This window comes from Anolis sagrei, chromosome 4 (assembly GCF_037176765.1).
Source record: "Anolis sagrei isolate rAnoSag1 chromosome 4, rAnoSag1.mat, whole genome shotgun sequence".
NCBI lineage: Eukaryota > Metazoa > Chordata > Lepidosauria > Squamata > Dactyloidae > Anolis > Anolis sagrei.
In genome coordinates this window covers 243026808-243040789 of record NC_090024.1, presented here as the reverse complement: position 1 = coordinate 243040789, position 13982 = coordinate 243026808, and the positions used below count along the sequence as shown (strand labels likewise).

Genomic DNA, 13982 nt, shown 5'->3' with positions numbered 1-13982 from the left:
GTGCTTTTTTAATGTTTTATTGTAAGGTGTACTTTGATATTTTGCCGATTGTATGTGTTTTTATGGTTGGAAACCGGGCTGAGTCCCTCTTATGAGATGAGAAGCTCGGTATATAAAACCTTGAAATAAATAAATAAATGGATACTTGCCGCCTGAGGGTTTCCTGAATCCTCGGAAGAGCTGAGGGGGGTCTCGGGCAATTTCCGTCCTGCTGCGTCCTGCAGTGCTGCAAAGGGCCGAAGAACTGCTACCACTGCTGCTCTCGCCCACAACGTGTTTCCCTGGGAACGCTGCAAGAAATACACACGGATGATGAGGAAGACCCCACAGGACCATGACAGCAACTCTGGACTGGGACTGTGGCGCAGCTGGCTGGGAGTGAGCCGTATTAAGATCACAACTGACCAAAAGGTCATGAGTTTGAAGCCAGCTCGGGTCGGAGTGAGTTTCCAACCAATTTGTGTAGCTTGCTGTCGACCTTTGCAGCCCGAAAGACAATTGCATCTGTCAAGTAGGAAATTTAGGTACCACTTATGCGGAGAGGCTAATTTAACTAATTTATGAGGCCATAAAAATCTCCAGCAAGCATGCAAAGAATGAAGAAGTACTTCATCAGTGTCACAAATAGACTTTGAAGTGACAGCTCCCTTGGTGGCCAGAATACCCTCATGAAAAGCTGGAGTGTTAAATAGCCTCTGAGTGTCTGTCTATATATGTTTTGTGTCTATGGCATTGAATGTTTGCCATGTATATGTACATTATGATCCGCCCTGAGTCCCCTGCGGGGTGAGAAGGGCAGAATATAAATACTGGTAATAAATAAATAAATAAATAAATATAAAAAGCACTGCTTGACTATGAAACAAAAAGTAGATGCTAGAAATAATATCATACAAAAGCTGACTGGCACAACCTGGGGATCACAACCAGACACAGTGAAGACATCTGCCTTTGCGCTTTGCTACTCTGCTGCTGAGTATGCATGCCCAGTGTGGAACACATCTCACCACATTAAAATAGTGGATGTGGTTCTTAATGAGACTTGCCACATTATCACAGGATGTCTATGTCCCACACCCCTAGAGAAATTATACTTTTTAGCTGGTATTGCACCACCTGACATCCGCCTGGAAGTAGCAGTCAACAATGAAAGGATCAAGGCATTGACATCTCCAGCTCATCCCCTGTTCGGGTATCAGACAGCATGCCAATGCCTTAAATCAAGAAACAGCTTCCTTGGATCTACGGAGATATTTGCAGGAACACCTCAGCAAGCAAGAGTCCAAAAGTGGCAGGCTAAAAATCCATAACCCCAATTAGTGGCTGACACCAGATGAGAGATTCTCTCCTGGGCACACAGAAGACTGGGTGACTTGGAAGGCACTGAACAGATTGTGCTCTGGCACCACGAGATGCAGGGCCAACCTTAAGAAGTGAGGCTACAAAGTGGAGTCCATGACATGTGTGTGTGGAGAAGCGCAAACCACAAACCAATTACTACAATACAGCCTGAGCCCTGCCACATGCACACTAGAGGACGTTCTCACAGCGACACCAGAGGCACTCCAAGTGGCCACGTTCTAATCAAAGAACATTTAGTATAATGTCAAATTTTTAATGTTGTTTGTGTTTTTAAATACATCGCAACTGTACCTTCAATTCACTTCTGACACGATAAATAAGAACGCAGGAGCAATAACTATCTCAAGGCACATTTTCCAGGAAGCCACTTTATGTTAAAAACAACAGAACAGCAAAGTATTTAAGAGACCCGAATGACTTAGTAAGTACCAAAGAAATCTCTCATTGGTGCTGCTCTGGATGGAACTGGACAGGCCCAGGGGGCAGGAGAGGCAATGTGCACGGATTGGTCAATACATAAAGAGGGAGAGGAGTTTTGCTCACCTGATGAAGTTTCCATATGAGCACCGTTTACTTTCAGAGGAGTCAGAACTACACGAGGAAGCATCACGCCTGCCTTTTTCTTCTGTTTGCTTGCCTGCATTTCAGAAAAGATTGAATGAGCGCATTGGATGGACAATGTCAACGTATTCTACAGGGACAGGGAGGCTCTCTCTTGGCAAAAGGCTTCAAAATCCTTCACAGAGCAAACTCATGGGAAATTATTGTTTTTCCCATTGTACCAGGATAATGCAGCACAAGTATGCCATTTCCTTTAGTTACCGTATATACTCGAGTATAAGCCGACCCGAATATAAGCCGAGGTACCTAATTTTACCACAAAAAACTGGGAAAACATATTGACTTGAGTATAAGCCAAGGGTGGGAAATGCAGCCACTACAGATAAATTTCAAAATAAAAATAGATACCAATAAAATTACATTTTTTTTTTGTCGTGTCAGGAATGACTCCTGGTGTGAGAGAACGTCCATCTGCAAGGACGTTGCCCAGGGGACGCCTGGATGATTTGATGTTTTTATCATCCTTGTGGGAGGCTTCTCTCATGTCCCCGCATGAGGAGCTGGAGCTGATAGAGGGAGCTCATCCGCCTCTCCCCGGATTCGAACCTGTGACCTGTCAGTCTTCAGTCCTGCCGGCACAGGAGTTTAACCCACTGCATCACTGGGGGCTCCTATTACATTAACTGAGGCATCAGGAGGTGAAATGTGTTTTAATATTTACATAAAACTGTAATTTGAGATAAGACTGTCCAACTCTGATTAAATCATTACATATCTTCAGTGTAAATATACATGTTTCCTTCCAACAATAATAGAGTAAAATAATAAATATAATAATAATAATAATAATAATAAAGTAAAATAATGGAAATGCAATAATAAATGTAATAATAGAGTAGAATAATAAATGTAATAATGGAGTAAAATAATAAATGCAATAATTACTGGGCACCGGGATTGTGGCACAGCTGGCTGAGTGTCAGCTGCATTAAGATCACTCTGACCAAAAGGTCATGAGTTCGAAGCCAGCCCGGGTTGGAGTGGGTTTCCAACCAATTGTGTGTAGCCTGTTGTCGACCTTTGCAACCCGAAAGACAGTTGCATCTGTCAAGTAGGAAAATAAGGTACCACCTTAAAGTGTGGGGAGGCTAAATTAACTGATTTATGAGGCCATAAAAAAGACTCCAGCAAAGCATTCCAGCGGGGAAGCATGTGGGGAATGCGGATGTGCTTCATCAGCGTTGCAGATGGACGATGAAAGTGACAGCTCCCCTGGCGGCCATAAAAAGTTAAATAGCCTCTGTCTATGTCTGTCTGTCAAAAATTGGCATTGAATGTTTGCCATATATGCGTACACTGTAATCCGCCCTGAGTCCCCTGCGGGGTGAGAAGGACGGAATATAAAAGCTGTAAAATAAATAAATAAATAAATAAAGTAAAATAATAAATGTAATAATAGTCATAAATAGTGTAAACTAATAAATGTAGTAGTAATAATAATAATAATAGGGTAAAATACTTTAAATGTAATAATAATAAAGAGAGTAAAATAATACATGAAATAAAAATAATACTAATAACAGAGTAAAATAATAAATAACTTTGACTCGAGTATAAACCGAAGGAAAGCTTTTTTCAGCCTAAAAAGGGGGCTGAAAACTAGGCTTGTACTTGAGTATATACAGTATTTTTTTTTCTGGGAAACTTTAAGCACTTTGAGCAATATTCCCTATTGGAAATCAGCACTAATCCAAGAAATGGCCTTTTAAGCAGCACTGGTTTCTCTTACTCCCCAATTTTGTACCTTGAAGTGCAGAGCTACACAGTCAGTTGAATAAACATGATTCCAATCTGCCCAGCTCTGCCCAATCAGACATCCTAGAGTCCCCAAGTTTACTCGACACCCTGCTTAAAGGTTCAACTTTATAGACACAGTGATGCAGCTGCCCTCTTCATTTCACCTGGTTTCTCCAAAGGCTGACATTAATTTTTTAATTTCTTCTTTTATTCAAAAGGAAATCAACCCTTCAGTTGTACCATCAGAACTATTTACAAAATAAGTTATTTGTAAAAGTGAGAGTGGAAGCCCCTGCCTCATTTTTGACCTAGGCTAACGTGCCATGCTGTTCCCCTGTCCCTGGCCAGGTTGCCTACCTGTGCGGCTGCTCTATGGCTCTCCCGCAGGATAGGCCCAGTCTTGCTCTGAGGTTCCGTGGAACAGGAGGCATTTGAGGAAGTTTCATCTAGAGATACTGGGAAGGGAAAACCATGACATTAACATCCATGGAAAACACAAGCAGTTGGAAGATCTGGGCAGGCGGACGCTTACCGTCATTGTCGCCGCTCACGGTGCTGGCAGCTTCATTGGAGCCACTGCTCTCAGCATCGTCCGCCTCTTCTCCTTCAGGGGCTGACAGGCTGCGAGACCATTGCACCGCATCCTTCTAGAAGAACCAAGCAGAATTCTAGTGCTTTCTCCCCCCCATCTGAGTCAAGTAAAAGGTAAAAGATTCTCCTTGACATTAAGTCTAGTCGTGTCCAACTCTGGGGGGTGGTGCTCATCTCCATTTCTAAGTTGAAGAGCTGGTGTTTTCCATAGACACCTACGAGGTCATGAGGCCAGCATGACTGCATGGTGCACCATTACATTCACACAGAAGTGGTATCCATTGATCAACTCACATTTGTATGTTTTCTTCTTTTTTAAATATCTTTATTGAAAAGTTCTCAGTTTACATAAAAAAGAAAAACAGGGGGGGGGTAGGCTGGGGAGGGAGAGTCAGGGAAGGGGTAGTGGTGGGGGGTATGGTAAGGGGGTATAAAGTGAGGGATGGGGATAGGGTAGAAGCATAGGGTTTCAGGGTAAAAGGGGATAGGATAAGCTGTTGGCTTTCTGTCTTCCCATTACTGGGTCAATTCATCTTGTTTTGTCTCTTCTTTTATACTTATTTATTTATTTACGGCATTTATATGCCCTTTATATTTATATGCCACCCTTCTCACCCAAAGGTGTGAGAAGTAAAAAGTAAATACAATATATTATATTATTACCATAGCACACTATTAATATTATATATTACATTGTACTATAACATTATACTGTAATATTATTAGTAATATTTCTGTGTAAGAACCCACACGATCTCTTCGACCATCTAGAGAGGCCCTGCTCACGCTCCCACCTTTGCAGGCGCGATTGGTGGGACGAGGGAGAGGGCCTTCTCAGTGGTGGCCCTTGACTCTGGAATTCACTCCCCAAGGACATCAGACATGCCCCAACGCTGGCAGTCTTTAGGAGGAGCCTGAAAACATGGTTGTCCCAATGTGCCTTCCCAGAATAAGGAAAACGCTTAGCAATATTTCCTCAAATGCACTTTAATATTGATTTAGGATTGTTTGCGCACCCTCATATTTCTCTGAAAACCCTATCCTCGTTTATCCTACCTTGTTCATGCCCAGCATTTTAAATTTTAATTATGACATTTGGCCCGGCCATAGGTTTTAAATGCTGTATGTTATTGTTTATTGTGTATTTTCTGCTTTTGAGTTTATTTTAACTGTTTTGTATTGACTATTCGTTATCGCCTTTGTTTATTGATGTTCTGTGGGCTTGGCCTCATGTAAGCCACACAGTCCCTTGGGGAGATGGTAGCGGGGTACAAATAAAGTTTTATTATTATTATTACATTTAATATAAAATATATAATTATATCATTTTATTTAGTATTATATTGTATTACATTATAATATTATCAATATTATATGTATATACAATATATTATATTATATTATACTATACTTAATCCTCTTTTTCTTCATAGTTTGAAGGGCTAGTAGCTCTTGTCTTCTTAATACTTATGTCCATATTTCCATTTTTCTTTCTCCATAAACTCCAATCTGCTTTTTTTATATTGTTTGTTTTTTAATTGATGGGGCAAATTATCTATGTTTCTAATTTCCAGCATTTTGACTAAACATTCTTTTTCACTTGCGATTTCCTTCACTCTCCAATAACTGCATAGACTATTCCTGCTGCAGATAATATATAGCGGTTTGCGTTTTTTTCGGTTTTACTCTGTTGTAATTTGTTGTTTGGGCTTGACCTCATGTAAGCCGCTCCAAGTCCCCACCGGGGAGATGGTGGCAAGGTATAAATAAAATAATAATAATAATAATAATAATAATAATTATTATTATTATTATTATTGCTAAAAAGGACATCTTTTACTCCTATCCAGATCAAAATCTATAATCCCCAATATAAAAATACTCTAATTTAAATTGGACTTTAAGTTGGAGTATCTCTTGAGTCACCTTGTGGATCAAGAGGTGTCTATGGACAACACTGGCTCGTTGACTTAGAAACGGAGATGAGCACCACCTCGCAGAGTCGGACACGACTAGACTTAATGTCAAGGGAAAACCTTTGTTGGAAATGCAAAAAAGAAAGAGGAACTTTCCATCATATCTGGTGGAGTTGTGAAAAAACAAATAAATATTGGAAAGAGATCCACATTTGCATGTTTTCGAACTGCTAGGTTGGCTGAAGCTGGGGCTAAGAGCAGGAGCTCACCTCTCTACCCAGATTTGAACTGCCAAACTTTCAGTCATCAAATTCAGAAGCGCAGCAGTTTAACCCGCTGCACCACCCAGCGGCCCCAAGTGAGTCCAAGCACATGGCTATATCAGAACCAGGGGAACCCCAATGTCTGGGTGCACATACAGTGTTTTGTTGATATGAAAAACAACAAATGCCAAGTGCTCAAACATGTCAAGATAGGCCTTCTGGAGCAAATATATACGACATCATATTCTCTGATTATCATGCAAGACAAACTCCAAGTTCAGATACATTTGCTGTACGGAGTCTATCAGCACAAAGGCTGTGGTACGAGAAATTCTAGACCCCAGATGCAATCGTGTGCCAGGTACTATGCTCATCCAATATTCAACAGCCATCTAAACCTTCATCCAATCCTGGACCGAAGAAGAGTAATCTGGTCTTACCTTGAGAGTGAAAAGGCTGATGCGCCCGGGCAGCTTGTAAAAAAGGCCATCGCAGCTCCTTGAATTGGAGTGCAGCATAGCGTTCAGGCAGGCCAGAGGAGATGTGCCACTAAAGGGAGAAACAGGCGTAATTGCATCTGTGCGCTCAGATGATGCTCTATCATCAGTGGGGGGGAAAAAACATTGCAAACTCTGATACTCTCCATCACAACTGACACAGGAAGGCTGTCAACAGACTTTCAAACTGACTTAGTGTGATAAAGGCCAAGCCAAAAATCTGAGCATACAAAGGAATCTTGTAGCATCTCTTGAGACTAATGGAGAGAAAGAAGTTTCACCATAAGCTATTCAGTCTACTTCACCAGATGCATGGAGTGGAACCTCTAAGTCAGTGCTTCTTAACCTGGGGGTCGGGACCCTTGGCGGGTTGCGACGGGGTGTCAGAGGGGTCACCGAAGACCATCAGAAAACACAGACATTTCTGTTGGCCATAGGGGTTCTGTGCAGGAAGTTTGGCCCAAGTCTATCGTTGGTGGGGTTTAAGGGGCTCTTTGACTGTACTATAAATCCCAGCAACTACACTTCCCAAATGTCAAGTTCTGTTTTCCCCAAACTCCACCAGTGTTCACAATTGGGCATATTGAGTATTTCTGTCAAATTTGGTCCAGATCCATCATTGTTTGAGTCCATAGTGCCCATGGATGTAGTTGAACTACAACTCCAAAACTCAAGGTCAATGCCCGCCAAACCCTTCTAGTGTTTTCTGTTAGTCATGGGAGTCCTGTGCGCCACGTTTGGTTCAATTCCAGCATTGGTGGAGTTCAGAATGCTCTTTGATTGTAGGTGAACTATAAATCCCAGCAACTACAACTCCCAAATGACAAAATACCCTTGATCATTTTAGTCGCCCTCCTCTAGACACATTCCAGCTTGTCAATATCTTTCTTCAATTCTGGTCACCACAATTCAAGAGAGATATTGACAAGCTGGAATGTGTCCAGAGGAGGGCGACTAAAATGATCAAGGGTCTGGAGAACAAGCCCTATGAGGAGCGGCTTAAGGAGCTGGGCATGTTTAGCCTGAAGAAGAGAAGGCTGAGAGGAGATGATAGCCATGTATAAATATGTGAGAGGAAGTCATAGGGAGGAGGGAGCAAACTTGTTTTCTGCATCCCTGGAGACTAGGACGCAGAACAATGGCTTCAAACGACAAGAAAGGAGATTCCATCTGAACATGAGGAAGAACTTCCTGTGAGAGCTGTTCAGCAGTGGAACTCTCTGCCCCGGAATATGGTGGAGGCTCCTACTTTGGAAGCTTTTAAACAGAGGCTGGATGGCCATCTGTCAGGGGTGATTTGAATGCAATATTCCTGCTTCTTGGCAGGGGGTTGGACTGGATGGCCCATGAGGTCTCTTCCAACTCTTTGATTCTATGATTCTATGAATGCCTCTAGACCATGGCCATATAGCCCAAAAAACCCTACAACAACCCAGTGATTCCGGCCATAAAAGCCTTCGACAATACATTATTATTATTATTATTATTATTATTATTATTATTATTATTATTATATTGTAGTTCACCCACAACCTTATGCATTCTGTACAATTAAAAAAATGACTTTTTCTAATAACCTGGACAACACTGGGTACCCAAGCTAGTAATAAAATAAAAATAGGTGTGGGAACTTCCCTGAAGCACGTTTTTCAGTCTTGGATATAAAATCCCCAAGATGTTTTACATTTCAAACAGGATGTAAGGTTTTGAAAAACCCTTATGTCTCTATCTTCAATAACATTTGTTTGCGGGAGCATTTTTTTTCAAGAATTCCTTTGGCTACCACTAAGGTAATCCAAGCTATGGAGTATCACAATCCTACCTGCATCTTTTACTAGTTATAGGAAACTCATCTCCTGTCTAAATCCAAAAGGAATGCTGAGGGGAGACTGCAGATGATTCACGTTTCAGAGATGATTCATGTGCACCAGCCGCACAGACGCCAGCGTTTCATGAGGAAGAATCCAATATCCAAACAGACCCCGAAAGCCTCTCACTGACTCTTTATTATTTAGATAAAAAACTACGCAGGTTAAACAAACACAAACAAACCAGAATACTATTTGGAATAGTCGAGAAACAACAATCTGTTGCTCTCCCGATTTGTACATTTCTGTAACTTAAGCACCTGGAACAGATTGGCTACTGACAACTCAAAGCAAAAAAAGATAAACCTACAAAGACCCCGTTACTAAAATAAACAGAGCTGCAGTGTTTTGCTTGCAGAGCTGTTCTGCTAAATAAGCAAAAGCTGAACACTTCCAAGAGCTTTTTGAATATGGACAGGAGCCATCTGGTAGACAATGATTGCTTGGGATTTCCAAAAGGCTTCAACATCAGGGAGACTCCCAAATAAAACTCAGTGGTCAAGAGATGAGATGAGAAATTTGGATATGAATGGGAACACCAGATAGTGTAGAGCAGGCATGGGCAAAATCTGGCTCCCCAGATGTTTTGGACTTCAACTCCCACTCCCGCTAAGCGGCTGAGGGGGAAAAGGAAGGGGTCCTGAGGCCAGGAATTGTGGGAGTTGAAGTCCAAAACATCTGGGGATCTAGAGTTTGCTCATGCCTGGTGTAGAAGAAACAGAAAGAGTGCAGTATGAGTGGTGGATCTGTTTTATATCAGTGATTTCAAATCTTTTCATAAATAACCTGGTGTTGTAAGGGAAAAACAAGGTGGCCATTTTTTGCCAATGACCACTAATCTGCTGGAGATAACCTCAGCATGATTCCTGTATAGTCTTGTGGTGCATCTACACCGAAGAATTAATGCAGCTTGACAACACTTCAATGGCTACAGAATCCTGGTGTTTTACTGAGTCGCCTTCGGGCTGATATGGGCAGGATAGAAATAATGCAAATAAATAAATAATACTTTTACAAGTATAGCCATGTATAAATATGTGAGAGGAAGCCACAGGGAGGAGGGAGCAAGTTTTCTGCTTCCTTGGAGACTAGGACGCAAGGGAACAATGGCGTCAAACTACAAGAAAGGAGATTCCATCTGAACATGAGGAAGAACTTCCTGACTGTGAGAGCCGTTCAGCAGTGGAACTCTCTGCCCCAGAGTGTGGTGGAGGCTCCTTCTTTGGAAGCTTTTAAACAGAGGCTGGGTGGCCATCTGTCAGGGGTGCTTTGAATGCAATATTCCTGCTTCTTGGCAGAATGGGGTTGGATTGGATGGCCCATGAGGTCTCTTCCAACTCTTTGATTCTATGATTCTAAGTCTTTTCGGCAAAAGAGTTCAGGTACATCACCAAACTACAATCCTCACAATTCTATAGTGTGGAGCCAACACAGCTAAAACGGTGTCGAACTGCATTAATCCTACAGTATGGATGTTTCCCTGATCATCGTGCCTTAGCTAACAAGATCTGGGAAGCCTTCCACCTGGAAACCGATGTCCTCACTATGGAAGAACATGCAGATCAAGAATAGAGCTCCACAGTCACCTATGTATCCATCACCAAAATACTAAACTTGGAAGGCCATCGTGCCTTAGCTAACAAGATTGCAGAACAGGAAAGATGTTTTGCCGGCATCTATGGCAGGCATCCTCAGAGGTTGTGAGGTCTCACAACTTCTGAGGATGTCTGCCATAGATGCAGGTGACATGTCAGGAGGAAATGCTTCTGGAACATGGCTATGCAGCCTGGAAAACTCACAGCAAACCAGAGATTCCGGCCATGAAAGCCTTCGACAACACAGTAAAACTGGGTTGTTGTAGGTTTTCCGGGCTATATGGCCATGTTCTAGAAGCATTCTCTCCTGATGTTTCGCCTGCATCTATGGCAAGTTGTGAGGTCCTCACAACCTCTGAGGATGCTTGCCATAGGTGCAGGTGAAACGTCAGGAGGAAATGCTTCTGGAATATGGCGATGCAGTCTGGAAAACACACAGCAACCCAGTGATTCCAGCCATGAAAGCCTTCAACAATACAGTAAAATGGGTTGTTGTAGGTTTTCCGGGCTATATGGCCATGTTCTAGAAGCATTCTCTCCTGATGTTTTGCCTGCATCTATGGCAAGTTGTGAGGTCCTCACAACCTCTGAGGATGCTTGCCATAAACTTCAGGAGAGAATGCTTCTAGAACATGGCCATATAGCCTGGAAAACCTACATCAACCCAGTGATTCCAGCCACAAAAGCCTTCGACAATACATTAATACAGTAAAATATTGTTTCAAAATATTTTTTATTTGGCTACTGAATTTATTTTGTGATTTTGTACTTCAGAAGGTCAACAAGGAGGAGAACTTTGAACCTGTAGGCTAGCACTTCAGGTAGGAGAACCTGCTCTGTACTCACAGACGTGTAAGTCTATGGGCAAACTGGTAAAACAAACAAACAAACATTAAAAACAGTCCTTGAAGTAAGGGGTTTTTTTGGCAGATGCTCAATCCTTATTCAGAAAGTCATTTACCTTCTGTGCACACGCAGTGGTTCCATAGCAAGGCCAGTTACATTGGGGAGAGGAAACAGCCCATGAAAAGAAATGGGAAAACAGAATGAAATTAATGCAAAATGAAAAGTTCAGATGGCAGATGTGGATGACACAGGGGCTAGTCTGTTATTTAACTTCTGAAACAAAAAGCAAAGGATTTTTGCTGATCTGCATATAACTCTCTACAGTTCACTAAATGCAGGAGAAGTGACAGATATATCAAGTCTATGTTTGCACACACACTTTTATTTCTATCTCCGTTACTAAATGTAGGAACACATTCCGAACATTTCTTCAGTCTTAAATGGACCTATGCCAAGACACAGCCACAGAGAGTACCTAGTTGGTGGCTCCAATGCTCTTTGGCTTTTCTACATTTTGTTGTATTACCACCTGGAATCGAAATGGATTTTGTTGTCATTCTTAATACCTCAGGTATATAAGGTAACTCAGCCCCAAGAAGTTGCAAAACACTGCATTCTTACTGTGGTAGAAACAAAAATAAACTAGCGTTTGCCGCCTGCAAAAATATTCTCTTTATTGAGACATGCCTAAACCTGCTCTTGTGCAACCTACTGCTTCCAGAAATCACATGAATAGTTGAATAGGGACCACCTGGGCGCAATTCTCAGGCTACATGATCTCACATCAAATGCATCTGTTTCTGGAAGGTCCCAGGGTTTGATTGGAAGCATATCTATGCAAGCAGCATCACAAAGAGCTACCAAAGCGGGCCTGTAGAGAAATACTAACAGGGTTGGGCTATAAAAAATATCCCAGACTATGAACACAGGATCCAATGTGCAAAGCTCACAGCTGTAACTGCTGTCAAAAAAAAGCGCCTCTGCCTAGATTGACTCTGCCCTATTCAACTATTCATGGATGGATATTAAACACTTCCTATTAACTTAATTATACCTGTCAGCTTGCTTTTTGTTGTATTCCAGGACAGGAAGCACCGCTGTACTTAACCACCACACTCCAATGTAAATCAGCAAGAATATATAAAATCGGTTCAGCAAAATAGTAAAAACATCTAAACTCAAATGTATGAAATAGTCCATAAGATTCAAGGAACAAAAGTTGCATAAAAAACCAGGAATGCAAAAGAATAAGGATACACAAGGCAGCATAAAATCCAATGCACAAAATTCAAGAACAATCCTTTAAACTTGGAAGCATGGAATATGAACTGGAAACATGAAACTAGAATTCGCTTAGCAGCCTTGACAAGAGATATTGCTTCAACTCCAATGTTGACCAGACTGCTGAAAAATCCCCTTGGTCTCTCTAATAAAGCCATGAAATCATTCACCTTCCCCTGGTAAACTGATAACAGCTTTTTCTCTAACAAGCGCTGTGACCTTTCGCCGAGTCTGTGAATCAGCTCGGAGTTTGCAAAAACTAAGTCTCCTATCTATCAGCTCATTACCCACTCCACCTGGCAGTTCATCTTCTGAACTTGCTTCCCTAGAGAAAGACTTCTTTGGGCCCCTCTCTGGAATGTGACCTTCGCCTTCATTAACTGCAGGAGACACAGAACTCTCAATTTCAGGACTTAAAATCTCATGCTGGCTCACAGGCCCAGAAATCCCATGATCCACTTCCTCATTGACATAGAATCATAGAATCATAGTATTGTTCGCAAGGCTGTTGTCCCCCTCCCCCAGTGGACCTAGTTTAAAGTGCGCCTAATGAGGTTCGTGAGTCTGTGAGCAAAAGGGTGTTTTCCTACTTGTGTGAGATGCACATCAGGCACAATCAGTGGCTGAATGACAACACTTTTGTTCATTTCTCTTTTGCAGTGTTGAGTATCTCATATACACAAAATTGAAGCAATACCAAATGACATTCCAGGCTGACACACAGAGAAAGTAGAAAAGTCAAAGGATGAGGACTTGAATGCTTTCTCGATGCATCATAGGTCAGGGGCAGGGGCTGCCACTACGGCTTCATCCTCTACCTAAAAGAAGCTTTAAAAGCATGACATATTTATACTGGTCTACCATTCCTGCATGCGACCCTCTACAAGACTGAGATCTTAGAGCTACAGGATCTAACAAATTCTGGCTTCCTCTGTTTTTGGTTCCTGAGGAAATGGCTACATCCCAAGTCCTTTGACATTTACAGGGACCTCAGAGAACAAATAGTTGCTTCCAAATTCAGGTGAGGAAGCAGGTAAAATCAGTGTCAAGACAGTCTACCCCAGTACTTTGAATCTTCCCTTTTGTCCGCATAACAAAACAGGGTGACTTTGCACCAGATTCAGGAAGTCTGAAGCTGGAAACACAGCCAGAGGCCTTCCCGTCTTCACGTTACTTGCAGTAAGAAAATTCAAGAGGAGATGCTGGTTGCATTTGCAGGGTTAGATCCATACTGCCTTGAGAATACAGCTGGGCAAAGTGCAGTCCAGGTGCAGTTGAACTGCAACTCCCAGCATTTCTTACCCTCGGCAATATTGCAAAGTGCTAATGGGAAATGCAGCCCAACATCATCTGGATGGCTGCATTTTGCCCATCTTTGCTTTAGAATAGAATTCAACAGCATCAA

At 42.0% G+C, this 13982-nt stretch overlaps 1 protein-coding gene across 1 annotated transcript in view; it reads right to left on the bottom strand.

Moving 5' to 3' along the window:
• The window catches only part of ASXL1 (ASXL transcriptional regulator 1), a 61807-nt gene that overhangs the window by 14233 nt on the left and 33592 nt on the right, over positions 1-13982 (bottom strand). Inside the window, exons 3-7 of the mRNA XM_060771826.2 lie at positions 6931-7039; positions 4253-4367; positions 4078-4175; positions 1906-1999; positions 150-290 (exon numbers count right to left, since the gene is read on the bottom strand). Coding sequence (XP_060627809.2) covers positions 150-290; positions 1906-1999; positions 4078-4175; positions 4253-4367; positions 6931-7039 — 557 coding nt within the window. The remainder of the gene's footprint in view (positions 1-149; positions 291-1905; positions 2000-4077; positions 4176-4252; positions 4368-6930; positions 7040-13982) is intronic.